This window comes from Furipterus horrens, unplaced genomic scaffold (genome assembly GCF_987537825.1).
Source record: "Furipterus horrens unplaced genomic scaffold, mFurHor1.1.pri manual_scaffold_6, whole genome shotgun sequence".
NCBI classification, from domain to species: domain Eukaryota; kingdom Metazoa; phylum Chordata; class Mammalia; order Chiroptera; family Furipteridae; genus Furipterus; species Furipterus horrens.
The window spans coordinates 117523168-117550611 of NW_028327176.1; the positions used below are offsets into that span (position 1 = coordinate 117523168).

Sequence of the window (27444 nt, forward strand, 5' to 3'; positions counted from 1 at the left end):
ATGGTGTAGCTTCTTAAGAGTCTATCTGCAGCGCCGAGAATGGCTGTGCAGTCCGACTCGGGAGTGACACGGTATCTGTCTCCTCCCGTGTTGAATCGACATCTTGCGATGACGCTGGAGTGTCCTCTCCAGTGAAGCTGAAGCTACAGAGCCTGGGCAGGGTGATATGGAGGGTCCGCTGTTGCCCATGCAGCAGACCCCCCCTCTCTTCGCAGCTGAAGGGTCCAAGGGAAAGACGGAGTCAATACAGCTTGGCTTCAGGTGCGCCGCAGGAGTTGCCGGTGTTGACTACAACGTCAAACCGCCTTAGGGACTCCGGCTCCGGATTTTCTGTTGGGGTTTACTCCCTTAGCCTTTCCCCTGAAGAGGTATGCCGCAAGGCAGCGGAGGTTTTTTGGAGTCAGAGTTTTCCTTCTCTGATGTGCCCTGACTGGAAGATCGAACCAGCGACACTTAGCTCGCAGGCCGACGCTCAATCCACTGAGCCAAACCAGCCAGGGCTCAAATACCATATAAGACCTCTCTAAGCTTTACCATCTCCATTGCAAAAGAGAGTAATACATCTTATCTTGCGGAGTATCTGAAGGTTGGTAGGACAAATGAATACATCTGAAAAAGGACTGTGTGTGCCCCTTGGTTCCACCTGGTCAAAAAGGCTTACCTTTAGGTCCCCTCAAACCAAGAGTACCAGGGGGGCCTTTAATGCCTGGGAGGCCACGAAGCCCCATCTGGCCTGGGAAGCCATTCTCTCCAGGGGCCCCTGGGGGACCGGGAGGTCCAGGCCTCCCAGGGAGGCCGGAAGCTCCTGAGTCTGGACGTCTGAGGCTAGCAGCCATCTCAGCAAGATGCTCTAAAAGATAATAAACAAAACAGCCCATAGAAGTCAGAAACAGGGAAGTGATACCAATGAAAAGAGAGATATTACAAGTGCCTTTTTAAAAACGTGTCACCAGAATTTCAAACTTGGTGGTGAGGCATCAGTCAACTTGGACAGTTTTTCCATGGACTCTCAGCCAGAGAGCCTCACTGGGGCTGTTTTATTCAGGTCTCCCCAGAAATATCTGGGGTCCTGCTGTTCTGAGACCAGGGACAAAGGGATAGGGATAAAAACCCGAAACTGCAGGGCTGTGGGGTGAGTGGTGTTCTAAAAGAATGAGTGTGTTGCCTGAATCCTAACTTGTTATCTGAGAACCCAGGATGGGAAGAAAATGGGTTTCTTAATGAAGGCAGAAGTAGAGGTCCAGAGGCATTTTAAAACCAAGGACATTGTGCAGAATTAGCATTGAGGCACAACTTGTGACCATGCCTTGCATTTTTAGTTTGAGGACACTAAGTCACTTGACATATTCCAAAAATTCATGACTTCTTGTGAATTCTCCTTTCCAGAAATTTTTTTTTTGCTTAGAATAGACAATAAACATTAAAAATAGCCTGCTTCTTGGGAATGGTCACAGTCTGTCTTAAAAATTAATAACTGTGTGGGCTTTTTCAGGAATCATTAAATAGATTAACAATCATCTGCTAAGAACACGGAGAACAGAACAACTTTCCCATTAAAATACTCTGAGGAAAATATTCTGATGTAATATATTTTAAAACTTTAGGGTGTGAAGCATAATTTGAATCAAAAATACTTTTCTAAACAACATTTTTAAATTGTCCAAATACATGTATTCTAAGTTTGCCTTACATAAGTAAGAATTAGCATAAAATCACAATTTTCTAGATATGTGATGCTTAAAATTGAAATATCTTTTCAAGATAAAATATCTGCAATGATGACACTTGGTTTTCAAAAACAGAGGTGACAGTTTCATTCTAAAAAACTCTAGAAGTCTACAAGACAAAATGGTCTATCTCATGAGCATACAAAGAAGAGTATTTATTTCTGCCAGAAGTAGTTTCAAACAGAATAAAATAATTATTTGTTAGAAAGTCCAGGGCTTCCAGGAGTTCCTCAGTTATAGGAGGATTTGCACATCTCCATTTTCAGTGTGGTTTCAGAACTAGACTGATTTTGAAACAACTATGACAAACAGCAATCACCATAGTTAGATAAATTTAGATAATGGTTAACAAATGTGAACATGTATCACCATTTTGGTAAAAGACTAGTTATTGATCTTCAATGAAGGTGGTACATGAGAAGCCATAATGTCCTTATGCTTCTTACAGGCATGGAGCCTGTCAATTACTGCTCATATAATCTACGGAGAGAGGCTCGGTCAGGGCTGGGTACTCACTGAGTGGTAGGATGTTGAAGAAGGGAAAGACACTTGAGAATTGTTTCAAAGGAAAAAAGTGTGTGTCTTGTGTGTGTGTGTGTGTGTGTGTGTGTGTGTGTGTGCTTTCTTTTAAGTTAACACCCTTGGCAAAAAAAAAAAAAAAAAACAGGCTAATTCAGAAAGATAATATTTTTCTTCTCCTTTGAGACTATAAACTATTGTGATGACAACAAACTGAATGAAACAGAATTGACATAAGTATTATTCAAAATCTCCCTCCTTTAAAGCATACAAAAAAGTCAAGCCACTAGGATTTATTTACCTTGCATGACTCTCATGCAAACCTGCTTAATGTGCTGATCTGTTGGTGCTCTACCCTGGGGCAGAAGAGAAAAAAGGCAGTTTATGCACGGAACTATAAGCAGCACATTGTTAAATGGTAAACTGACAGGCTTGGCAGGGAGTCGGTTGGCTGGCTGGGTTGACAGCAGGACAATTGCCCACAGTGCTCAGGAGCTGACGCCTGGTCTAGCGCGACTGCCCCAACCCCTTGTGCTGTGGGATAGAGTCTCCACAGAGAAACCACAGGGACTCCCCACCACTCACTGGAGGGCCCTGGATACCAGGCAGGCCAGTGGCACCCTGTTCTCCCTGCACGCCTCGGGGTCCAGGTGGTCCTTTTGGTCCTTCCACTCCAGGGAGCCCCCGACCTCCTTCAGGCCCTCTCAAGCCAGGCTCCCCGGGGTTACCCGCCTGTAACAAAATGGCACACTATGAAATCAGGACTAAACCCAAGTAATGTGTCTGCTTCATACTGGTAAAATATGAAGACACAAACTGGGAGGTTTACTACATTCTATTTGCTCAGAGATTATAAATCCTCCACGAAAGGACACAAAATGCTGCAATCACTCACCAGTCTCTTAGAATTCCAGTTCAAATAAACTTTTAAAGAATCTTTCTTTTTTGTATAGTTATTATTTCAAAATGGTAATTGAAATAATACATTTTTAAAACCACATTCTTTATACCTTAAGCTACTTGCTAAGAGCAAGTTAGTTTTTAATAAGGCTTGTCAACTTTTTATGGCCACAAAGTTCTTACAAGACTGTTACTTTGTACATCACCAATACAAAAAGCATAAAATAAAGATGTTTCCAAGAACATAAGGTATTCAGCTTTTATAGCATTCTTTGGAGAATTTGAAGATGCCAAATGTATCCTGGAATCATAAAACACTACCATGAACTAAATCAGTACATTTAAAACACCACATTTAAAGTGCTGCACTTAAAATCAATGCATTTGAAATAGAAAACAAAAAGAGTAAGTCCATAAGTTATCTAAGAATTGAAAAAGTTAAAAATCCAAATATTAAATGAGTTAGGAATAAACCAACTGTTTCCTTAGCACAAAAGCATATACATATTAGTCTTTGTTTTCCTGAAAGCAGACCACTAAAAGCATTTGAAAGAGGACTTGCGTACAATAACTGCTTTTCAAAAGAGACTAAATTAGACTTCCGGCCAAGATGGAGGCTTAGACAGACACGCTAGGTCTCCCTCTACAACTAGAGAGGAATACAACTACTTCAAAACAAAGGATAACTAGAAATTCCAGAAAATAAAACTACACGGAAGCCCAACATATGAAGTTATAAACCAGCGGTGCCATTTGGGCAGGTAAGAGTTAAAGAAGGCAAAGCTGTTTGCGGTTGCACCTGAGACAGCGGTGGGGTGGCGAAAAATCCCGGCGGCAGTCAAGCCCCTGGCGTGCGTGACCCCAGCGCTGGGGAAAGCAGCCACCGCATCCCCTTGAACAGTGAGGCCCAGGGGGGCGGGAGGACGGATCCCGGTCTCCTAGCTGAATAACTGTGTGAATCCATCTTGGACCCCCGCCCCCAAAGAAAGCGCCACAGGGCTGCGAAATAGGTCGCAGACAGGCGCCGGTCGCTGAATTGTGACGCGTACACAGGCACTGCCCCCTATAGCCGGCCCAAGAAAACAAAACGCATCTGTCAAAATGAGGCAGACAACTATAGAAATCCCGGTAGCACAGCTCACCAGGCAACAGATAGAGAACCTGACAGATGAACAGATAAGAAACCTGTCAGAGGCTCAGTTCTGGGCCATTGTTATCAGGTGGCTTACAGAATTCACAAAAGAGCAGGAAAAAGATAAGAAAGAAGCGAAAAACATTCATAACGAAAGGAACAAAACCACATACGAGACAGATGGTGAGGAAAAAAAATCCAGAGTTCATTTCAACAAACTGGAATATGGAGAAGGAACAAGCAGTCAACCAATGCAGAGAGAGGAAATGGGAAGCAACAATGAGAGGATCAGAAACCTCTGGGACAGCTATAAAAGGCCCAACATAAGAATCATTGGTTTGCCAGAGAGTGAGGAAGATGAACTAGAACTTGAAAAATTGAGTGAAAATATAATAAAGGAGAACTTCCCAGACTTGGGGAAGGGAATAGACTTGCAGGTCCAAGAAGCAAGGAGAGTTCCCAAGAGACTGGACCCAGGGAGAACCACTCCAAGACACATTATAATCAAAATGTCAAAAATTAAAGATAAAGAGAGAATCTTAAAAGCAGCAAGAGAGAAGAAAAGAATTATCTACAAAGGGGTCCCAATTAGACTATCAGCTGACTTCTCAAGGGAGACCCTACAGGCAAGAAATATTCAAAGTAATGAAAATCCAAAACCTACAACCACGAATACTCTATCCAGCGAAATTGTCATTCAGAATAGAAGGACAGAGAAAGTGTTTCCAGGACAAAATAAAACTGAAAGAGTTCATTAGATCCAAACCACTGTTATATGAGAAGTTAAAGGGACTGGTTTAAAAAACAGAAGCTAGGGAGATGAAACAAAGGCAAACTAAACAGGCAACGAGAGTGGAAAAGGAACTGTGGGTACGGGAAGCATATTGGGGGGAGGTCAACAGGGAGGGGGAGTGGGGAGAGGGAGGGAGATGATATAGGAATTGGGGATCATGGTAGGAGGGAATGGAATAGACAGAGAGAGGTTGGGAGGAACTGTATGCACAACTAATGGACATAATCTAAAAGGGGGGACAACTGGAGGGAGGGGGGGCCACCGGGTGGAGGGGAGCAGAGGGAAGGGAAATTGGCACAAATGTAATATTTTAATCAATAAAACACACTAAATCTGAAAAAAAAAAAAAAAAGAAAAGAGAGGATTTACCATAAAAAAAAAAAAAAAAAAGAGAGAGACTAAATTAATTCATTTTTTATTAAGCTACCTCTAGTGGAATTTGGGGCATAGTAGTTACAATGTACTGTTGTTTGTAGAATAAGAATGAGAAGCTAAAAGAACAGGAGGCATCAAGGGGATGCTAGTGTTCAAGTTATGAGTGTTCACAAAGCAATTTAATCCTACTTCCTTTTCATATGCAACCATTTATCTAGAAAGAGCTAACTCACGTCAAACATTCAAATGTTTTAAACTCAAGGGAAGAAGGCGATGAAGTAATGCTTTTACTAGACATATCTAAAGAAAGTGTGCTTTATCTAATCTATGCAAAATAAAAATAATACTCATCTAAGTCAAACTGTCAAAATTGTTCTCTTGAAGAAGTTATGGCTTAAAAGACTTCCTGAAAGACAGTGTCAACAGGGAGAGCTAACTAAGGACATGCAGTGGAAGGCTGGGGAATGGTCAGGTGACTAGAGTGCTGAACTGCAACGGAGTCTGAAGAAACCAAGAGGAGAAGCAAAAATGAATTCAGAAACGCACTGAAGAACTGGCAGAAAACAGAGGAGACCAAATCAGAGGATATTAACTTGCCAGCAATGCTGAAATATTGCTAGAACAAGGAATAGGAAATTTGTGATGAAGAGATCGACAGCCAACATGGCCAGAACATCATAAGTGCCCTGGATCTTTGGGGGAAAGTTCCTCAGCTGAGAACAAGTATACTAAGTAGAAACAGATTTCGCCTATTATCAAGTTTGCCTATGCTGACATCACTAGGGCAGTGCAAGTCTTCCTGTTAGTAACTATTTCCCCTGATTCTGAGACAATACACTTCCATTTCATCAGTATTACCTGGGTCATGTCAGAGAAGACAGGAGTAGGAAGGGAGGTCATGAATCAAGAGCTAATTCCTAGTATTATATTCAAATTTAAACAAAGTGACCACTGCATTGTTCATTGACTTTTGTCTTTTACAGCTTCAATGCTTACCATTGAACTTTAGTAATTACTGCTAGACCATGAAATAGCATCTTTAGTACCAAATTCTATCAATGTTTATGCTTTACATTTTTTTCAGTCCTAAACCATTTCTGTCAGACTCATAGGCATAAAGATGACACTTAAAGCTTGAGACCATCACGTGGTGTTTAGAAGCAGTTTGTAAACAGGTAAGTTAATACAACGTCATAATTTCCACCTGGGTGGTGTGTAAAGCGACCAGGGCTGGGCAGTGGCACCAAGTCTGGGTGAGTCCTCCTGGAGCAAGTGGGGCTGAAGATGGAGAATGGGTAAGTAGGAGGTAGCTGTTTTAAGGAGAGAAGCACCAGGCTAGGCAAACAGCACAAGGCCTTAAAGAGCATGCCTTGTGCAAAGAACTGCAAACAGGTGAGATTCCAGACCTGAAGGAGATGAAGTTGGCAAGGCAGAGAACACTTTGTCCAAAGCTGTGTATACCCTGCTAAGAACATGGTTTTTCTCCACAAAATGTTATTCTTGAAGGATTTTAAGCAAAGAAGGGATAAATAGTGTTTAATCTTTTTATCTAGATTACCATGGCTGCCAGGAGGACAGTATGTGGGACAAGGACAGAGAGGTGTTGGGGAGATTCCAGAAATAGGAAGGACGTGGAGACTAACTAGCAGTTGGTGTTTAGTGACATTTCAGGTTGAGGTCCGAGCTTCGTTTTTTCCTTATATTAAATTCCTTATTGTATTAGATGAGCATTCCTTTCAAACTGTGAATTACTCCAGGTTTGCTACTAATTGGTTCTATAATTCTGAATTCATCTAATATCTAAGAACAGCAGTTTAGACTCTATAAAATAATGAATTAAACAAGATAATCATTTTCTAGCTCTAATAATTCTCTATTATATCTCCTTATGCATTATGACTCTATTTTACTTCTCCAAATAGAACACACAGGAGATTAAGAAAATTACTGAAATATTTGCCAACAAATTGTACAACTGCCAACAAAACTCAATTATACTCTCATCACCATGAAGCACAAGTCAGTTTTTTAAAAATGGTCTATTTGTGGGCAAAATTACTGTAATATACTCACTGAGCCACTTATAATATGAAGAAAAACTTCCTTTAGAATGATTTGTTCAATAGGTAGACCCATTTACACTGTTGTTTTTCTTCTTTGGAATAATCCATTACTTAAAGAATGAAGTTAGATATTCATTTCCTTGAAGGTAAGCCCATTAAGAACTGAATATTATAGAATAATTTCATAAAGCAGAGTACTGCATTTTCTACAACATTATTGATACGCTTATATTTTATACCATTATTTTTTATTATACTTACAGTTCCCTTTGAGCCAGTTAATCCTATATCTCCCTAAATCAATAAAACAAAATTATATTAGAACAATGTATTCACTTGTGATAGTTTCCTAAAAATATTTCACGAGTTATTATGCTGCTGAAATCTATAGAAAATCATGAACGGAAGGAAATGAACCCTGACACCACAGAAAACCATGAGACACAAAATTTAGATTCTAGTCCCAGTTTTACTACTTAAATCCATAATCCTGTATGAGCCATGTAACCTCCCAGTTTTGGTTTATTTGTTAAATAACAGGGTGGAGTCAGAGCTACCCAAGGCCCCACCCATATCTAAAACGCTAAGAAGTAAGAATTAAAATCTCAAAAGACATTAAACTAGCATTCTTTTATAAAATATAACAGACATTTAAACTTGATTACTTTATTTTTCAAACTCTAGCAGTATTTTAAAACTTATCCCAAAAGTCTATAGAGCCAAATATGCATGCTTTTATGCTAAAAAAAATAACTTCAAAGCCTCCCACCACTAACTCTAGATATGAATTCAGCCCAGATTTTAGCACATCCGTTCATTTCCACAACAAAATAAGATGATTTAAAACATCCTCTCAAACCATAAAATGAACAATTTTAACCTAAAAAATAAAATTAAAATAATTATTTTTGGAATTTACTTAATAGTTAGGAAACTTTGCCTGATTCAGATGTTATATTTATATCAACTCTAAATCCTGAAAATCTAAATAAAAACATTACCATAATTTTTTCTGCATTAAAAGCTCTCTTAAACTAATTTATGAAAAATCTTATCACCCTAACCCCAAAGGAACAAACATAAGTTTCCACACTAGGTCATGCTAGATTGTGTCCACACCATAATGATGAGCCAAAAGATCTAGCAGTCCTGGCAGGAAAGATAACTTGTCCTTATTGTCTTCCTGAAGATTTAGCCACAGAGGGAGATTAAAGGTCACTTTTTGGGGAGGATTTTAGACTAGAGAGAATGCCCACCATCACACGTGTGAGCCACAGCTTTCTAACTATATTAAAACTTGCATTTTGTTTCCATGATAGGCAATATTCACAGACTTTCTATAGACACATAAGAATCACCCCGAATGTCTAGATTTATGCCCCAAGAGAATTCACCACATCTAAGGGAACTGTTTGCTCTCCAAAGGTTTAAAGCTAGGTCTGTCCCCTTTGGGGTCTTTCCCTTCTGCTTTACTTGATCTTGGAGAGTCATTTGTTACTTTATATAAGAAATATCTAAACTTTTAAAGAAGGCAAAGAAATATAACAGGGTCAGAGAAAAGAAAAAATGTATGTTCTAATACAGTTTGAAATCAATAAGTTTCCTTCATTAACCAGAAAAATATATATATATGTCTTACAAGTTCACCCCTTTCTCCTGCTTCACCTTCTTCACCAGCTGGACCCTAAAAATTAAGATGAAAATTCACATGTTAAAATTCTTAGTCCCATGGCTCAGTATTGATGAGCATTTGTAAATGGCCACACTGCTTCCAGGATCATGCAGAAATACAAAACGTTCTCAGTGGCTTTCTGGTCTAGCAGTCAGCAGCTAGGGCAAATCAGAAAGTGGCCTAGGCAGGTGAGTGCTGGAAACACTAGGGGGAGCACTTTGAAAGGTATATGATTGTCTAACTCCTATACTGTGCATCTGCAACTAATACAAAATAATATTAAATGTAAACTGTCATTGAAAAAATAAAATATTTTAAAATCCATGTGTAAAAACAAAAAGAAAAAAGAAAATGGCCTAGAAAAAAGCCAGACAATGAGGCTGAGTTTCTGCTAAAGTTGAGGATTATTGACTGCCTCCAGCAATCTCATAATTAGGTAATCTTTGAAAAAAATACTCTTATAGTATAAAATGGAATCCAAAGAAAGGACTGGTTCTAATTCACATAGTTTATTTGCTAATTCCTTGATACAGAAAAACTTAAAACATTACAATGTAGCTATGGAAGGCTTCATCAGAGTAAACCAACTCAGTGAAGGAGAGAGGCAGGGCCACTTTTTTCAAAAGAAAGACAGTGAATAGTTTTGGAGGCAGAGCCATTATTACCTCCAGCTTACTAAAATAGTTAATAAGGCTACAGACCAAAGTAAACTCTAGTTTTCACTCACTGTGAAGCATCTCGATGAAAAACGTTTTAATTATACCCATACACCAGTTAGTGCCCCCTGCTGGTGAAGCACATTCATGCACATGAAACACTCCATTTTGTACTATCCAAATAGGACCTACCTGTTCACCCTTTGGACCAGGTTCACCAACTACACCCTGTAATGAATAAAATATAATACTTTTCAGTGTTTTAAGATTTTTATCTACATAATTTCAAATGAGCCAACCCCCTTTACTGAACTGGTAGACAACCACAAATATGAATATTGTTAAAGAAGAGAACATCTCCCTCTCCTCACCACCCAACAAGTCAGGTAAGACCTGAAGAAACCGACAATTGTCCTTCCCAGTCTTTGATCACATTTATGTAAAATTTGGCTAGTAAGAATGTAAATTTATAACTAAGTAGAAAGCATGATTACACTGAAATTTTTACTTTCTCAGCTTTTTTCCTCCCGAAAAATTATATTTTTTTTGCTTCTTAATCTCAACTCTCAGTAATTTTAAATACCTTTCTTGATAGCTCTCTGTGGTAAATTCTAGAAAATTTAGAATTTTCTAAAAGCAAGGCTAAAACCAAGATTGGTTTCTCAGCATAGTAGAAATCCTTTCCAAATAAGGGACTTTCTGGAGGGCTGGATATCTTACCCTGTCACCTCTCATTCCAGGAAGTCCGGGGGGACCAGGCAAGCCGGGGAAGCCAGGGCTACCCTGAGAACCCTGGAAAGCAAACACAAGTCCCCAGAATCACTGTTGCTGCAATGCTGAAAGCACACACACCTTGGGTGTGTTCACTTCCACCTAAAATAAGTGTGCTGTGGTTGGTTTAACTCTCTTCCTCCAATCTGCTGCTCCCCACATTCTCAGAAGGGGAGAGACCTGCTCCCCCAGCCCACTGTCCCACCTCTGGCTCCTCAATTCCCTAGTTTGCACTCCTTCCCAACAGTGGGCTCTTTGAGTCCAGCCCCTGCAATGGCTCTGCCTCTCTCCCTGTGTAAACAAGCTCAGCTGGAGAAGTACAAGGCAGCATTCAGCACAGTTCTCTCCAATTCAAGGAACAACCAGAGGCCAAATGTAGCAATTCATGTCTCTCCTGGTTTTAAAATATGTATGCTACAAACCACACATTAAAATACACTCTGAGGGTATTTTTTATATAGTTTGAAATTACACATTTATTTTTTCACATATTCACATAACAATAAAAATCAAGAAAGAATGATTAAATTATCCTTTGTAAATTGTTTTTCTTTCCTTGCTTATTTTATAAAAAATGTATTGTGTTTTGTATGAAGCAAATAAACTGATGGAGACTGGAAACATTACTTACCAGTTTGCCTAGTGGGCCTGGGGCTCCCACCGGTCCTATTTCTCCTCTACTGCCCTGGAAAAACACAAACATGCATCTGCTGCCTAGTTTGCTAACAGTCAAATGCTTAATTACTATGCCAATAAAATAATGTACTACCGAGGATTTTTCTTAAATACATACTCCACATCCTCGACTAAAGGCAGACACCTTTATGTAAAATGCCTACAGCCTCATCACTGTTCAACTTGCAGCAAATGTTCCAAACACTGTTCATTGTGATTACAGACCATTAGCTAGAAATGACTGATACCTCTGCATAAAATGACAATTGGTAATTTTCAGCATCTAAATCACCTTCTAACTTATATTGTGGTTACTTATGTACATGATTTAACCCTTCATTTAGACTAAGTGTTCTTGAAGCGTAGGCATATTACTTTTGAGTGCCACACAATGCCTAAAACTCCAAGCAAACTTTTGGGTATATAGTACATTTTAAAGTAATATCTGGCAAATGATGTTGAACCTCAAAAGAGTGAAAGAGAGACAAAGACAGAGAAGTTTGCCTTTAAATTATTATTGAAACTCTGAAAAGACATAGATAGAAGAAATTTATAAACTTTCTGAAATAAAAAATTCTTCTGTTCCACTCATTCATCTTAAACATGGATTAAAAGATTAAACAGACTTGGAACGTGCAATTTATAATGAAGATACACCAAAAGCAACACTCTAATTCATTTGAAACTTTAAGATCTTTGAAAAGAGGAGACATGTGAACTCTTCATTTTTTTCTCTGAGAATGTCATATAGTGTTATGCAGTCTGATAAAAGTTTGTTTTATTTCTAACACACGTGCTACTAAGCCAAACACTGAGGTTATTGGATAAAAAATCACTTTTCCTGGACAGTGTTATAAAAATGAAAGCAGTCTTCTGAGTTTTTCTTTCAAATGGCACAACAACTTCATATTAATGTTTAATATTTATAAATGCTTCTGATAAGATTATCCTGATCTGACTTTCATGCTATTCACTCATCTATAAGTTGAACAATGTGTCAGGATCCATAAACCTACTGAATTTTCAATTCCTCTAAAGGATTAAGAAATATTTGCCAAATTATAGGTCTCTAGCTATGAGGTCTAATTTTCATATAACCGATAGGTGATTTAAATGTAATGTTCTAAGTACTTTTCAAAATTTTTGTCTAAGCAACCTGTCTAGTGTATGAGTTTAGATAATATATCAGTCCTTAACCCCATGAGTAGCTTGAAAGCCAGAGACCGTGCTTCTGAGAACAGACGCTGGCAAGATGTAAGTCTCAGTGAAAACCAGCCACTGTGATAAATTATTCTATTCATCTATAAATATAAAAATTGGTTTCCACCCCATTAATTTGACCCAGCACTCCAAAGTTGAAGACAGATTTTCCTCAGTGTATCTGCTCTTTTGGTATTTTCAAATAATTTCTGAACTGCAACATAATTGAGATCCTAAATATCATTGGGCTAACAGGATTTTAATTCACAGGACAATTCATAGTCATCAGCAGGGAAACTAATCAATCACATCAGAAGGGGAAAACTCAGTCCTTGACACAACCTCAAGTATTCACTTCTAAATAAATGAACCATTATGCCATCTTATCCAAAATAAAGATGATTAATATAGTACTTTTTTCTCTTCCACATGAAAGGGCTAAATTAAACTAAAGGATTATGTAACCTTTCATTTATTTTTGAAGAGATTAATTATTTTTCTAGTCCAAGACAAGGATTTTCTCTGCTGGAATCTCATTTCTCTGTCTTTTATGAGAAATTCACAAGTATTCAGTTCATAAGTACTTTTTGCCTATGGGCAAGCCTGTAGTAATACACATGAATGGCTCGGAGCCTCAGTGTAGGTAGCCTGCTCTGCTGAACTTGTGTGCCCACAACAGCCCTACACACACAGGACCATGGGAAGGGTTCATGAAAATACAAGCATTTACTCCTCCTTTGTTACCACAAATAGACAGCATGTGGTTCCTCATTTTTATTTCACTTCTGTCCCATAAATCCTCAGTAATTCTAAACTTAGGTATTTCTATACAAATCATCTCACTGTGAAAAAAAAAAGGTACTGCTTATTTTTATAGCAATGACCAAACAGCTACAAACACAGTGTTAGGACAAGATTTTTTGATGGCTATTCTTAAGATTTCTATGTATTCCAAACATATGCATAATCTTTCTCTAAGTTCTGGAATTTCACTTATAACTAAGAGAACATGAGTAATCAAGACATAAATAATGCTCTTTAAAAAGATAGATTAAACTAAACACATTCTGCAGGGAGCAATTAACCCTGACCTGGTAACCACATGTGTGCTAAATAAATAATAAATCTCTTATGTTTCAACGGCTGTGATGATAACCATATTCTCAGGTCTGGGCGAGGGAGGCTGGTAGGAAAACAGTTATTTGTCCACTGGGTAATATCTACAAACCCCATGACAATAAGAGGTATGATTCTTAACAAGAGAATTGGAAAGAATCAGAAAAAAAAAAAAAAAAGGGAAAATCCTACCATTAAAAATATAAGGACATAACAAAAGGCCCTCTTGGAAGCTCTGTGCCGCCACATATACCTCCAACAGGCTCAGACACATAAGCTGGTCCCCCCCCACCCCCATTTAAGAAGCCACTCGAGGCTTTAAAAAATGATACAGACCCACGATTTCCCAACTCTGGCTGTGCATCAGGATCCTGAGACTCTTTTAGAAATAAATGTTCCTGGATGTATTCCACCACCCTATCTCCGCATTCCCCCTTCATATGCCACCCTTCTCCCCCAAATTCTGATTCCGTCTGTTTGGGGTAAGACTTAGGAATCTGGGCTTACGTGGTGTGTGTTTGTCTTCACCATCTTTACTTAGACTTTTGTTAAATGCTCACTACAGAAGTTCTATAAATACTAAAATGTAGAATTTGCTAATATGTCTTGTGCCGTTAGAATTTGGCAAGCTAACTTCAAATAAAAACTGTCCTGCGGAGACCTGACGTGAGCTGTCACAGCCTCAGAGGGTGGAGGTGTGCCTGCGGACGCCGAGCCCAGGTGCCAGGTTTGAAGTCTGGCTGTGCCAGGCATCAGCTTGCTCTGGCCGCTCAAATGAACCTCTCTGTGCCTGGCTTTCCTCATCTAGAAAGTGAGGGTTAAAAACAGTACCTATCTCATAGTGTATTTGAGAGGGTTGCCTAAAGGACTTAGAACGGTGTGGCTCATAGTAAGCATTTAGAAGTGTTGTTACTTTTATCCAAAGTTTTACTCAAAGGCTAAAGACATCAGTCGAAATTATGTGTTTTTAATGGAATGTTTAATTACATGTCCTTTGCCTTTCAATTCTCCCACATCTCTTTAAAAGCACAAATTGTGCTTGGAAAAAACAAGTCTCTAGTCCTCATTTCTTGAGTTTCTGTCAAGACCATTGATTACCAGGAAGGCACCCTCTTTATAAACAAGTACAGTAAGTCCTTGTGGAACATTATCAATAGGTTCTGCAACTTTAAGTAAAACAAAGCTACGTTGTAATACTAATTTCAATAAATAGACAAATAATTCTATTTAGAAGTTTTCCTTTAAAAATGAAACTATTAGACTTCTAAAATGTCACAAAAATTTTTTATTATACTTGTCACAATTCTTTTTACCCCCTCAAAAATAGATTTTATTCCATTGTGCTCTAGACTGTGTTGGTGGTTGTATCCACCTGATTACCCAAAATACTAACTAGCTGAAGCATAAACATTGTCCTTAGTACCGTGCCAATTTTAGATGGGAACTATAAATCACGATACTTAGTCTGTATTACATACTAAGTGCTTCTCTTTGGCAAAAAGGATGCTGATTAACCCAAAAGATCAATTATAATTTCTATCAAGTGTTGCTTTTACAAGTGCATTTTTATAACACTAACATTGGAAGATTATATTAGCCCTGCTACAATAATATTTTTTAGATTTGCCACAAAGATCTTCTTTAAATCTTTTCAATTTCACCAAATTATATAGTTATCATTTGTCTCTAAGGTAAGTTTAAATATTCTCTGTCTAAATTATAACTATTACAGCTGTTTCACACATTATTGACAGGAATAACATGCCAGGGCCTGGGTGGGGAAGGGAGACAGTTTAAATCACTCAGCAACACACCAGATGGAGACCTCTGTGCTCGAAGGTGGGGACTTCAAGAGAAACGATTCAGGCTCCCGCACCCCAGGAGTGTGCAATCTCCGGAAAACTGGAGGTGCATCAGCATGGCATTCATCCCAGTCGGAATCATGAGAGCAGAGCAAACCCAACCCACTCAGCAAAAGCCCTGAAAGCAGAAAATGGACCAGGAACCACTTCAGGGTAGAGCTAGATCAGAAGCCAGATCAGAGGCCTCATCCACTTGCCTGCTCAAGAGTCACCCAGACCCAGGTATAAACTTAATGAAGTGTCATGGCAAAGCCAGAAGCATGGATGGTCCAAATGGTAAAGGTATGTGCCCACATGGAATCACTGGAGATGCCAGAAAAACTTCAATATTTTTTGCTGTGGTATTGGCAAAAGTTGATAGAATAATGATGGGGAAAAGGGAATACCACTTAATTTCAAATACATGTTCCAATTAGCTCTGGCCCATTAGTAGAACACATTAGAAATATGTTTTCATTCCTTCTACTCAACTTCTCAGTTTGATATTTGCAAGAAAAATGGACCAAACTTGTGAGGACTGGTTGAAAATGTGTGATCTTATCTATGAAACTGAATTTAATGATGTAAAATGAAAGAACAGACGTACTTTTCAGTAAGGAGATGTAGTGTAGAAACTCTGCTCCAGAACTATAATATTTATAACCTCTCTTGACAATTTCCTGAAAAATTTATACTAGGTGAGAAGTCAGTTATTACCAACATAAACAGCACAGCATGATTTATTAGACCTCCAATTCAATTCTTGCCAAAAAAATAGGTATTGAGCACTTCTTTATGGCAGACCCGGAGTGAAGGGATGTAAGAAACAAAAGGTGGGTCAGGTGTGTCCCTGCCTCCCAGGATTTTCCACAGCATGAGGCAAAAACGGGCCAACAGTTTCAGAAAAAGAAGAGATCGCTTTTCTCTGGGGAATAGGGCATAATCAGAGATAATTTTATAGTAGAATTAACATTTTAATTACAGCTAAGAAGGCACATGGGAAGATGAGTCAGAGAAATGGAGAAGAAAGCCATCTAAATGCAGGGTCTAACAGAAGAAAACAGGCCGGCTGAGGAAGTGCAAGAGAGATTTGGGAATTAGCGTGGAGTCCAGCTTGATTTGAACATAGACTCGGAGCAATACAGAAATGGGAAGTAAAATTCAGGCCTAAGCAGACAGTTTAGGATTTCGTACTTTCTGTTATTTTAGTGGAGATCCATTACAGATTTTGCAATGAAGAAGGGAAGTGATGATGGAGGCTGAGCTCTGGGAAGACCAGCGTGGCAGTGTGGGCAGACCTGGATTGCTACCATTCCCCAGGGCTTTGGAACTGTGCTTGACAATTCTGCTTGCTCCGCGACTGTGGGGACCCTACTGGAATTCTACAGTGGGGACCATAGATGCAAGACACCCTGCAATGGGCAAGAGTCCTGGAGAGCCAAAAAACTGTTTCAGCCGTAATACCAAGCACCCTATTATTAGTAGATATTCACAGACAAAAGAAAGACTGGAGCTGAGAAGACAAATCAGGAGACAATGCAGTAATCCCAGCAGCAGTGAATGATCTGAACCAGGGTGGCAAAGGCACGCTTAGAAAAGAAGAATCAAATATAAGAGACTTCAGAAAAGGAGGGAATAGAAACAAAAGGTCCTACTGGAGATAGGAAATGTGAAGGTAGAAGAATACCAAAGCTTTGGGCCTCAGTAACAGGAATGATTTGGACTCTAAGAAACTCAAAAATCAAAACCTTAACCAGGTTCCAAACCTTGCCCAGGCATAATTTCCTCTGATCTGTCTCTTCTTACATAAGAATACTAAACATACACACACACTCAAGCACACATGCACACACACATGTACGCACCACCTCATTTCCCTTTGCTGCTCCACCTCTAGTCTGCTGCTTTATCCATCCCATGGCACTTTACTGGTGATGGGTCAAGCCCTCTCTCCCTGTGTCATTTTTTGTGTTCAGTGCATGGTCTTGGCATCCAGCAGGTGCTCCTCTATACAGTTTTCTGCTCTGTAAAGTGAGTATTAGACATAAAAGTCAACATTCTCAAAGTTCAGAGCCCCTAAACCAGTCATAGATCTTCTTCATCACATTAGAAGTGTGACCTAGCTACAACTTCACTGCTTTGACACTCAGTCTAAAGAACCTATTTTAATTAGGTATTCACAGGCTTCATGCAAGAAAGAAGAAAAGGGTAAGGGAGGAGTGAGAGAGCAAAGAGTATAATGAGGAGCAGAAGCTAGTTTCTTTGGCTGCAGAGGAACTTCTGGAAATCACCTGGCAGATGTCAGTTGACAGGTATCTATGAGAAGTGAAAACTCTCACATGTCACAAGACACCTGGACTATTTCGCTTTCCGAAAGCATGAAAATCCTAATTCAACATGCTCAAGAAATGCTTTAGAAGAAGTAACAATGATGGAAAATATTTGTTTTCTCAGTTATAGTTCTTTTTCTTGTCCAGCAGACTTTGAAAAAAGAAAAAAAAAGAGCTTAGAAGGTCAGAGATAATTTTTTCAAGTTAAGTTTAAGTGCATTTTGTTTAAGTTCCTAATCAGTTTACCTCTGAGGATTAAACTAGCTAGTGAGAAAATATACATTTTTATATTTGCTGCAAAATAGATATTTACAAGCTCACACTAAAAGAAGTCTGGCAGTGCCTCAAAGGATTAAACATAGAGTTACTACATGACCCAGCAAAACCACTCCTAGTTATGTATGCAAGAGAAATGAAAATAAATGTCTAAACAAACACTTGTAGAAAAATGTTCATAGCAGTATTGTTCATAATGGCCAAAAAGTGGAAACAACCCAAGTGCCATCCATGGATGAATGGATGAATACAATGTGGTATATCCATACAATTGAATATTATTCAACAATAGAAATAAGTACTGATACATGGTACAACATAGATGAGTTTTAAAACATTATGTTAAAAGAGAGAAGCCAATCATTTAAAAATGCATATACTGTATAATTCTACTTATATGAAATTTCCAGAATAGGCAAATCTACAGAGATGGGAACTAGATTAGTGGTTGCCTAGGGCTGAGGGGACAGGGAGGAAGTTGAATGACCACAACTGAAAAAGAGTTTCTTTTGGGGGTGATGAAAACATCTTAAAGTTTACTGTGAAAATGGCTGCATAATTCTGTAAGTATACTAAAAATCAATTAATTATATATTTTAAGTGAATGAATTATATAGTATATGAATTATTTTTCAATAGCTTTTTTTCTTACACTAAATTATTTCCTTCAGCATGGGATGTCTGAGAGCAAAAAGGGTTGTCATGCTTTTTGCAAATAGTTCATTTTTGTTTCCACTTTCTGAAAAACAAGCATATTGTATATCTAAACAGCTTTCCCATTTCATTGTCTGCCTAGACTACTAGCACATGGTCAAACACCGGAAGGCATCCATGGATGAACAAATGAATGGAGAAGCACCCAGTAAAACCCTGAGAAGGCACTTTGGGAAGGTCTAAGCAAAGTGATACTCACAGGGAACCCCCGGGGTCCGCGGGGTCCCACCTCTCCTGGCGGCCCTTGTTGACCCTGTTATAAGAAGGCAGGCAGAGAAAAAAGTTAACATTCCCTAATCCTTTGCTTTGTGACTACAAGTTATAACGTGTGGAAAGAACTGATGGCATCTTACCGGTTTGCCTGAATTGCCCAGGAGGCCAGGTTTCCCTGGAGCACCTGTGTTACCCTAGAGGTAAATGCAGATGATTCAGACAGTGAGTAAGCAGAATCCCCAATCTATCGTACCCAGTCCGAGTATTTCTTAGCATTAATTTCTCTACTTAACATTGAGAATTTGGGAGAATGTACAATCTCTTTCTTGATGGATATGTCACAGTTCTTTAGATTCATGATGATGTTTTATTATTCCCAGAAGTATAGGAAAGGTGTCAAAATGTCAAAAATGAAGGTCAAATGTCAAAATAAAAAGTCTGTAGCCTGACAAGTATGAGTGGATTTTTCTTTCTTTACCATGTCTCTCTTTTACCATTTTCACCTCCAATATACTTCTTTGAGACCCTTTATCTGACATTGACACTAGCAAACTTATAAACAATTATGTCAACATGAGGAAATAAAAGGCTGTGCTGTGGAGAAAACACTCCCAGCAAGCTCTAGGGAAAGCACAGGTCTGGGGAAGCCATCTCCACTGCCAATCTCTCCCCATCCACTGATTAAGGCGCATCTCTGCTCAAGATACTGTGGACCACCCTGACTGGACGGCTGTCATCATATAATCTAATAGTATCCAATATCTACATTATTCACATTTTATCTACTTTAATTTTTTCTTTCACCTATTGTTTTTAATTGCTAGAATATAAGCAATAGTTGATCAGCATGTGAACAAGATGCCTAATATATTTTTAGCTTAAGTTAAATCATGTTAATAATACTCATTGTATGATTTCTATGGCTTAATAACATCTTTCTTATTTTAATTGGTTAAAAGCAATAAAACTTTCTCTGTTTTATCCTGGTAAAAGATGACACTTTCAAGAAGGAAATTCAGTAACACTTTATCAAAGTATTATTTCTGTAGTTGGGAAAGAGATTAGCATTTGAAGTATTAAAGTCTTTTTGATTTCTATTTAAGGTCAAATAGAAAATCAAAAGGCAGGTTGTAAACATTAAAATGATAAATAAATATATTAACAAAATAATAAAGAATTTAATACAGGTATCAATTTAAAAGTCTCACTCTTTTACCTTTTCACCAGCAAGGCCCTTTGCACCAGGAATTCCAGGCACACCCTAAGAGAATGTACACAGGACATAGATTTAATCACTGTATCTGAGAATCCGTGAGATGTCAAGCTCACTGCACATTGTCCAGGGCCTGAGGGAATCATGACAACCTCCAAGATTTAGTGTGAAGGATCCTACTTCTCCAACTCTGAACAGTCAGTTATAGAACAGAACACCATACAGTTTAGAAGGTATGACTACTGTATCTGACTTGTTAAATATGAACACCGGTAAAGCAGGGCCTACCTCTAAACTAGTTATTTTTCAAGGATGAACTTCCAAATTACAGTCCAGTACCATTTTTAGGGCAATGGGAGCTCTTGCCAGTATGATTTCACGTTCAGAATAACAGAACAAGGACCTATCAAAAAACTTAAGCTTAAGTTAAAAAAAGAATGGGAAGATAATGCTGGGTCTAAATAAGATTTTCTGCCATTAGGAGTCCTAATATTCTCCAACTGATTAATTTTAAAGTGTCAGATAATAAATTGGAGGCCAGTGTTCAATACGACCAAGTATTCTTTATTAACTTGAAACATTTGGCTCCGAAGAGCCAAGGATACATGTAGTATAATATCCACATGAACTTCCAGCCACATTAATGCAGGGACACACCAATTTGAGTCATTCAAAATAGCACATAATCAAAAAATTATATCTTATGTCTCACATTATTCCTGAGCATACTCTCAACCCTTTTACCACTCGATCCTATTAATAGGAACTTCATAAGTGGTTAAAAGTAGGGGAAAGCATGTGACCCTGGCTCACAGCTCAGGGCTAGAAAAAGATAGAGGAAGACTGGGTGAACCAAAGAAAGAAGAAAGATGTAAAATATAAAATTAAAGTTTACTATGTTTTTAGAAAAATAACTAGCTACTCAGAGGAAAAGTACAAAAATGTAAATTAAAGCATTGTTTCGTTGCCAGAACTTACCAAATTACTTAATATGTTTCTCCCAAAAATTCATATCTATGTATATAAATCAACATATGTATATAAACCAATAAGCATTTAAATAATTAAGTACTTACAGGTAACCCCTGCAATCCTGCATCACCAGGAGGCCCAGGTTTCCCTGGTTCACCCTGAAAGAAAAAAAAAATTTTATCACATTTTTGAAACCATATGAGTGGCAAAAAAAAAAAAAAAAAAGGAAGGACATAGAGCTTCCAAGTAAAAGGATTATCCCTACAGTTGACCTTACATGCACTTTTATAATGTGACCTAGTTAAATGTGGGAATTGGAATGGAATAGAATTTAGGACTCAAATTCAAACAAAATGCACAACTTCCTTCAGCTTATTTTTATCAATGGGACAATTTTACTGAGTTCCTGAAACCAAGCAAACAAGCATAATATTCTAATAAGTATTTTGCATTGGCACTTTATTAAAAATTAAAAGGAGAAAAAAAGCCAAGCCAAAGCTAGCTAAATAAATTTCACATTAATGTAGTAATGAAAATGCTATGCTCAGCTGGCCAGGGCAGAGATGGTTCTGTTTGCTCTTGGATTAAATCACACAGCACCTTTCCTCCAGGTATTCCAGGTATCCCTTCACGGCCATCTACACCTGGCAAGCCCTGAAGACACACAAAGAAACACATTGTCTCTTAGAAACAGTCACATTCTTCTTCCCTTCGTTATTTTTTAAAGTTTTATTAGGAGTTAATAATCACTTTGAAAAATGTGCTTGATGACTACAGCTCAAGACATACCGTGTCTCCTTTGGACCCAGGGAGGCCAGGAATTCCTCTAGAACCTTGAGGCCCCTGCGGAGCAGAAGGGGAGCAATAGACAAGATGTGCTCAATTACCATAATATGTAGGACAGGTCAAAGAGATGAGCTTGATCAGCATATGACACTGAAAAGCATGACGCCACAGCGAGCGCCACTCATCTGAACTCACTCTGTCTCCCTTGGGACCTGCCTCTCCTGGAGGTCCTCGCTGTCCTTGATCACCCTGCATGAAAATGAAATTTTGTTACTATAAGCAAAAGTTACTTACTGATAGAATTTTGAAATTATAAAATACCATCCACATTACCTTACTAATGCTCTTTTAGCCCAGTGGCTTTGTTCTATCCTGGATGTGTAACTCAAGAAATCTTTTTATAAAAATCATGTCTTAGAGAATGATTTTCCATAGGGATCATTTAGCGACCATTGAGACTTACACATATTTTACTTTCACATTAAATGCATATGCTTCTGTGGTCTTTGGATGTGCACATAAAATTAAGGTCCATACTGCAAGAAACCTTGACATTTGAAACCATATACACATCAGCTACCCCCGTTGACTATATGGTGAGTTGAGGTTTGGATTAGTTGCCAACTTTTTCTCCACATTATCTCGGTTAATACTAATGGTTTCTGTCAAAATTATCAAACTAGTGATGATATATGACACAGGTGGCAAGAGATGAGAGAATGTGTCTTCCTAAAATATAGCTTCTGTTGAGTTAATTCCTCTAAAACCTCAAAAGGCTTCCTATTGCTGCTAGATCAGTTCCTATTGCTAAGATCAGCATTAAACTCTCCATATCGTGGATCTGCCTTACCTATTCTATTTCATCTTCTTTTTTCCTTCTTTTCTTTCTTTTTTTCTTTTATTTCTTACTCTTTTGCCTTTCCTTTTTTACAAACCCTTGTGTTGACAGCTGACTTTCAATATATCTCAGGGAGGGAGCTGCTTTGCTACCTACGAAACCCCAATCCAGAAGCAGGTCATCTACGAATGTTTTATAGCACCAGGTTCCCCAGGAGCGAGTGGTATATGATGGGGAGGGGGGTCAGCCCCCTTTCTGGCTATGCCCCATTTCCCAGGAGGAGGGGCTCTCTGCGCTGGACCCATCTGGCAGGGACGTGTGCAGCAGACCCGCTCTTAAAGGCAACTGAACACCACTGCATGTTCTACCTGGGTGAAATTTTGACTTAGAGGCATTCAGTCAGGATCCCAAAGATGGTAGCTTCGCCCCATTGGCTCATCAGCCAAGCACATACACTAAATGTCTGAACCTGTGAATTTCATCTTCTGGATAGAAACTTTCCACAGCAGACAATGGCAGCCTCTGTGACAGCAGCCCCCTCCACCAAGGATGCTTCTTCACACTTATACTCTGCTGTGTTCCAGGCCAACCTTCTTCTAAAGGTTCTCTTGCTGGATTACCTCTGCCACATGCTCTAGTGCTTGACCTTATAATGCATGGTTTAGTTATATTCTGCCTTTCCCACTGAATCACAGAACCGTGAAAATTCTATGTTACTTATGCCTTTTCTACTCTCTATGTGGTATAGATTATTGTGAATGAATAGCTTTCTAAATTTACCTCCAGAAAAGGTGTGAGGCAGCCTAAAATAATGACACATATATCTATAGGAGTTGAAATATGGAATAATGAGATCAGAAATCATAGAGAAAGAAAAGGGAAGAACTACCCAAGGACTTGACATGAAATAATTCATGTAATTTGAAGCATCTTGACAACCAAAACAAAAGGAAAACACAGCAACAATAAAATTTAACAATTTGACTTCACCTATGAGAAAAACAAAACCTATCTCAACCCAAGAAAGAGATGTTTGTCTTAATTTAAAATGTTTTAATAGACATAAAAACTCTTGCCCATTTTTCCACTTTAGTTATTCACATGTAAAAGATACTTGCACATACACATACGTATAGCAAAAAATAAAAATTTGTCATTGATGATTGCTTTTTAAAAAAGTCATCACTAGGTCTTATAAAAAGAAAACTACTTACAGGTGCACCAGGAATACCTCGAGGCCCAGGTTCTCCATCAAAGCCCCGAGCACCCTGCAGAAAAACAAGGCAGAGACATAAAAATGAGATCAGTCATGTATATTAAAAGGCACAATGGTCTTTCTAAAGAACTTTAATAGCCAGATAAAAAGGAGGTTGTGTGTGTGTGATATATTCTGTAGTCATCAGTGAACCCCAAGAAGTAGTTAATATGATACCTGTAATATGAAAACTCTAGTTTACATCTTCTCATCCCACCAAAAGTGTTTATACCAAAACTTTGATGGTACTCTGGATATTTTTTTATTAATTTTTATCCTCACCAGAGTATATTTTTTCATTACTATTAAAGAGACAGGAAGCCGGGGGAGGGAGAGAGAGAGAGAGAAAGACATCATGTGAGAGAGAAACATCAATGGATTGCCTTCTTGCACACACCCAAACTGGAGGTCACACCTGCATACGCTATATGCCTTGACCCCGAATGGAACCCACGACCTTTCTAAGGGGTGACACTCCAATCAACTGAGCCACACCAGCCAGGAAAGGCCCTCAATATTTTAAGTTAACAGAGCATCCATTCTTGATTGCTGATGTGAATTTAAAACACTGGCACCTGTTTTAAAAACTCGGCAAATCTATTGGAAGAGGTTAGATAGTCATCCTCCAGGACACTCAGGATTCCTATGTGAATTCATTAATGGTCAAGATCAAGAAGCCACCCAAAAAATAGTTGCCATGAACTCTGCTGCTGGTGGAACTATGGGAGGGATTTCTAGGACTCTGGATTTCCACCAAAAAAGAATCAGATTTAGAATCAGAAGTCCAGCCATGTGATTTGGAAGAATGAATTGTAATAAGGATTTGAACATCCCCTCTTCTATCCTGGATAGTTAGATGTTAGATTCAGTTTGCATAAAATAATTGATCTAGTCTCTACAATAGATTCACCCAACCAAACAATGAATAGCATAAGAACTATGAGGCTTTATAAATCTAATATCTTGAAATTATCTCTGATTTGGTTATATATTATACATATAATCTCTTCATTTTCATTACAAAAATCAAAATGTAATTTTAAAAATAAAAGAGGTGTTTTTTAGTGCTCTCTATATATGCTGCATGACAAAATACAATCTCCTCCTTTAAATCTTTTTCTCTTCTGCTAAGTGAATGAGAAGCAGAGAGGCAACTGATAAACAGGACATCACCTAATGAACAGGGTTGGGATGGGGAGATGATAAAATTAATGGAAAACAATCAAAGGAGTATTGAATAGATAGATGTCAGACCAGGAAAATCAGGTGGACAGCATCTGTAGTAAGAATTAAAAATTAGAAAACCTTTGATAGAAGGTTCAGACATAGGAGGAATCAAAGAAAGAACACCACAGAGAAAGCACCACAAAGCCTTGAAATTCTTTGATTCCTAAAAACTAGAACAGAGCAGAAGGCATTCTACATTCACCAGGGAAGGAGAGGTTTGGAAGACCTGAAAAAGACCCTGAATTCATCATTCATCCTGTGTTGTGAGAGCGGCGCCCAGTCTTTGCATTAGAGAAATGGCTTTGATGCACTTTCTCTCTCACTGCTGTTCAGCATGAGCTCAGACCCAAACTGCCGTTACTAGGTAACCACTCCATGGGTCTAAGTTCACAAGAAGAGCTTTTTTCTTATTTAATTGGAAGTGATTTGACAGAAATCAGAGGAAATGAGAAATTTTGAAAAATGCCAAGTAGAAAAATACCTTAAATAAAAAGCATATCAAAACCAGTAATTGGTTTCAAAGTGAGGGATCACATAAATTAGGAATGATTTAAATCCAGGGGAAAAAAAGAAAAAAAACAAAGGACTGGGCATCATAAATTTTGAAATAAATGGGATTTATTATTTAATAACAGAAAAGATACACACAAAATGTTACTCAAGGTAACATAAATATGTAAATACAAAATATGTTTTTTCAAGTACAGCATTTTCAGAAAAAAAGAAATGGAAGTGCAAAGCGGACAAAATAATACCTGGCTGAGACAAAGAAAGAGGCTAAAAAAAAAATGAAATTGAAGAAATTATTCACAAAATCATTCTTTCAATACACAAAAAAATGTGTCTCTCTTTTTAAAAAGCATTTAATTTAATTTATTGAGTACCTACAATGTGAAAATTATTCTTGTTTAGTTGTTAGTAAAAGGCTGCATGCTTCTGTGTGGACCAACACAAATTAGCCATTAGCCACAGACATCCTAAAGAGACTGGGGCAAGAAAGAGTCCAAGTAGTGTTGGGTAAAAGTGCTTTTTTTTCCCACTAGAACCTACAAACAGAACTTCCTCACACACTTTCTAAGAAGCGGTAACCATTTTCTTAAAGTCTGGTAAAGAGTCTAGACACACAAGTACACACACATGCACACATGCAGATCATGAAAAACACTTCTGAGCACATCATGAAGTTTCAGGTTTGTTTCTGTTGTTTTTGCTTATGATCTTCACTCAGCCAAGCATTCCCTGGCCTCTATCCTCTGCCAACAACAACACCTTATCCTTCCAGTCCTGACACCCTTCTAATGCCAATTCTTTCATGAGTCCTCCCATTTCCCCTATCAAGGTTAGCTTCTCCGTCTTCACTTCCTCATACCACTCACCCTCAAGCTGATGTCTCTGGTGTTTGCATTGTAATTAGCTCTCTGTTTCCTCTCAATAAATAACAAACTTGCAGGAGTCCTTATTCCTCTGATTCTCCCCCAGCATCTTACAGGACACCTAGCTATGGAAATGTTAGGAGAATCTAACCTCTGAGACCAGGCCAAGGACAGGTCGATGAACTCTGGCCACAGATGTATGACTTCTGTTAAGGGCAAAGCACAGCAATCAGCTTGGCAGGACAGCCACTGATGGCCCTCGTGTCCTGGCAGGTACCCTGCCTTCTCTCACCTCTCCCTTTCCATCTTTCCCTGTCTTTGCCTTGCTCTTCAGGTCCTGCAACAGTGCTATCAGTGTTAACTATTAATAATGATAGAACAGCCCTGTTTACCTATTTAAAATATATTACATGACAAGTATCATGCATACTATGCTCATTTCTATCAGCTATGTTCATAACAGAAATGTGAGAGACCCTAACCAAACATCTACAAAGCACCAAATAACAATAAAAAGTGATGTTTCTGCAGATAAGAAGGTATTTTTAAATGGTCAAAATTTTAAACATTTATACATTTTGATATTATATCATCATCATCTTACTTTTTCTCCCTTGTCCCCAGTTATGCCAGTGATGCCTCTCAATCCTTGAGCTCCCTGGAAATGTGAAAAGAAAAGTGAATTATTGTAGTTGAAGCACATATTTGTTTATCTCATCACAAAAACTGATCCAGGAGTAGGATGTTATCATAACCTAAGGTAACATTAACTAATAGTGACATTATATAGATGACCTTTTCTAGTTT

The 27444-nt window shown here is 38.4% G+C and overlaps 1 protein-coding gene across 1 annotated transcript in view; it reads right to left on the reverse strand.

Annotated features, from left to right (window-relative positions):
- The window catches only part of COL9A1 (collagen type IX alpha 1 chain), an 84623-nt gene that overhangs the window by 14482 nt on the left and 42697 nt on the right, over positions 1 to 27444 (reverse strand). Inside the window, exons 20-36 of the mRNA XM_090282642.1 lie at positions 27242 to 27295; positions 23997 to 24050; positions 22140 to 22193; positions 21948 to 22001; positions 21759 to 21812; positions 21263 to 21316; positions 20190 to 20234; positions 19114 to 19167; positions 18960 to 19013; positions 11240 to 11293; positions 10558 to 10629; positions 10030 to 10065; positions 9149 to 9193; positions 7771 to 7803; positions 2832 to 2978; positions 2548 to 2602; positions 662 to 850 (exon numbers count right to left, since the gene is read on the reverse strand). Of these exons, the coding sequence (XP_090138768.1) occupies positions 662 to 850; positions 2548 to 2602; positions 2832 to 2978; positions 7771 to 7803; positions 9149 to 9193; positions 10030 to 10065; positions 10558 to 10629; positions 11240 to 11293; positions 18960 to 19013; positions 19114 to 19167; positions 20190 to 20234; positions 21263 to 21316; positions 21759 to 21812; positions 21948 to 22001; positions 22140 to 22193; positions 23997 to 24050; positions 27242 to 27295 (1108 nt within the window). The remainder of the gene's footprint in view (positions 1 to 661; positions 851 to 2547; positions 2603 to 2831; positions 2979 to 7770; positions 7804 to 9148; positions 9194 to 10029; positions 10066 to 10557; positions 10630 to 11239; positions 11294 to 18959; positions 19014 to 19113; positions 19168 to 20189; positions 20235 to 21262; positions 21317 to 21758; positions 21813 to 21947; positions 22002 to 22139; positions 22194 to 23996; positions 24051 to 27241; positions 27296 to 27444) is intronic.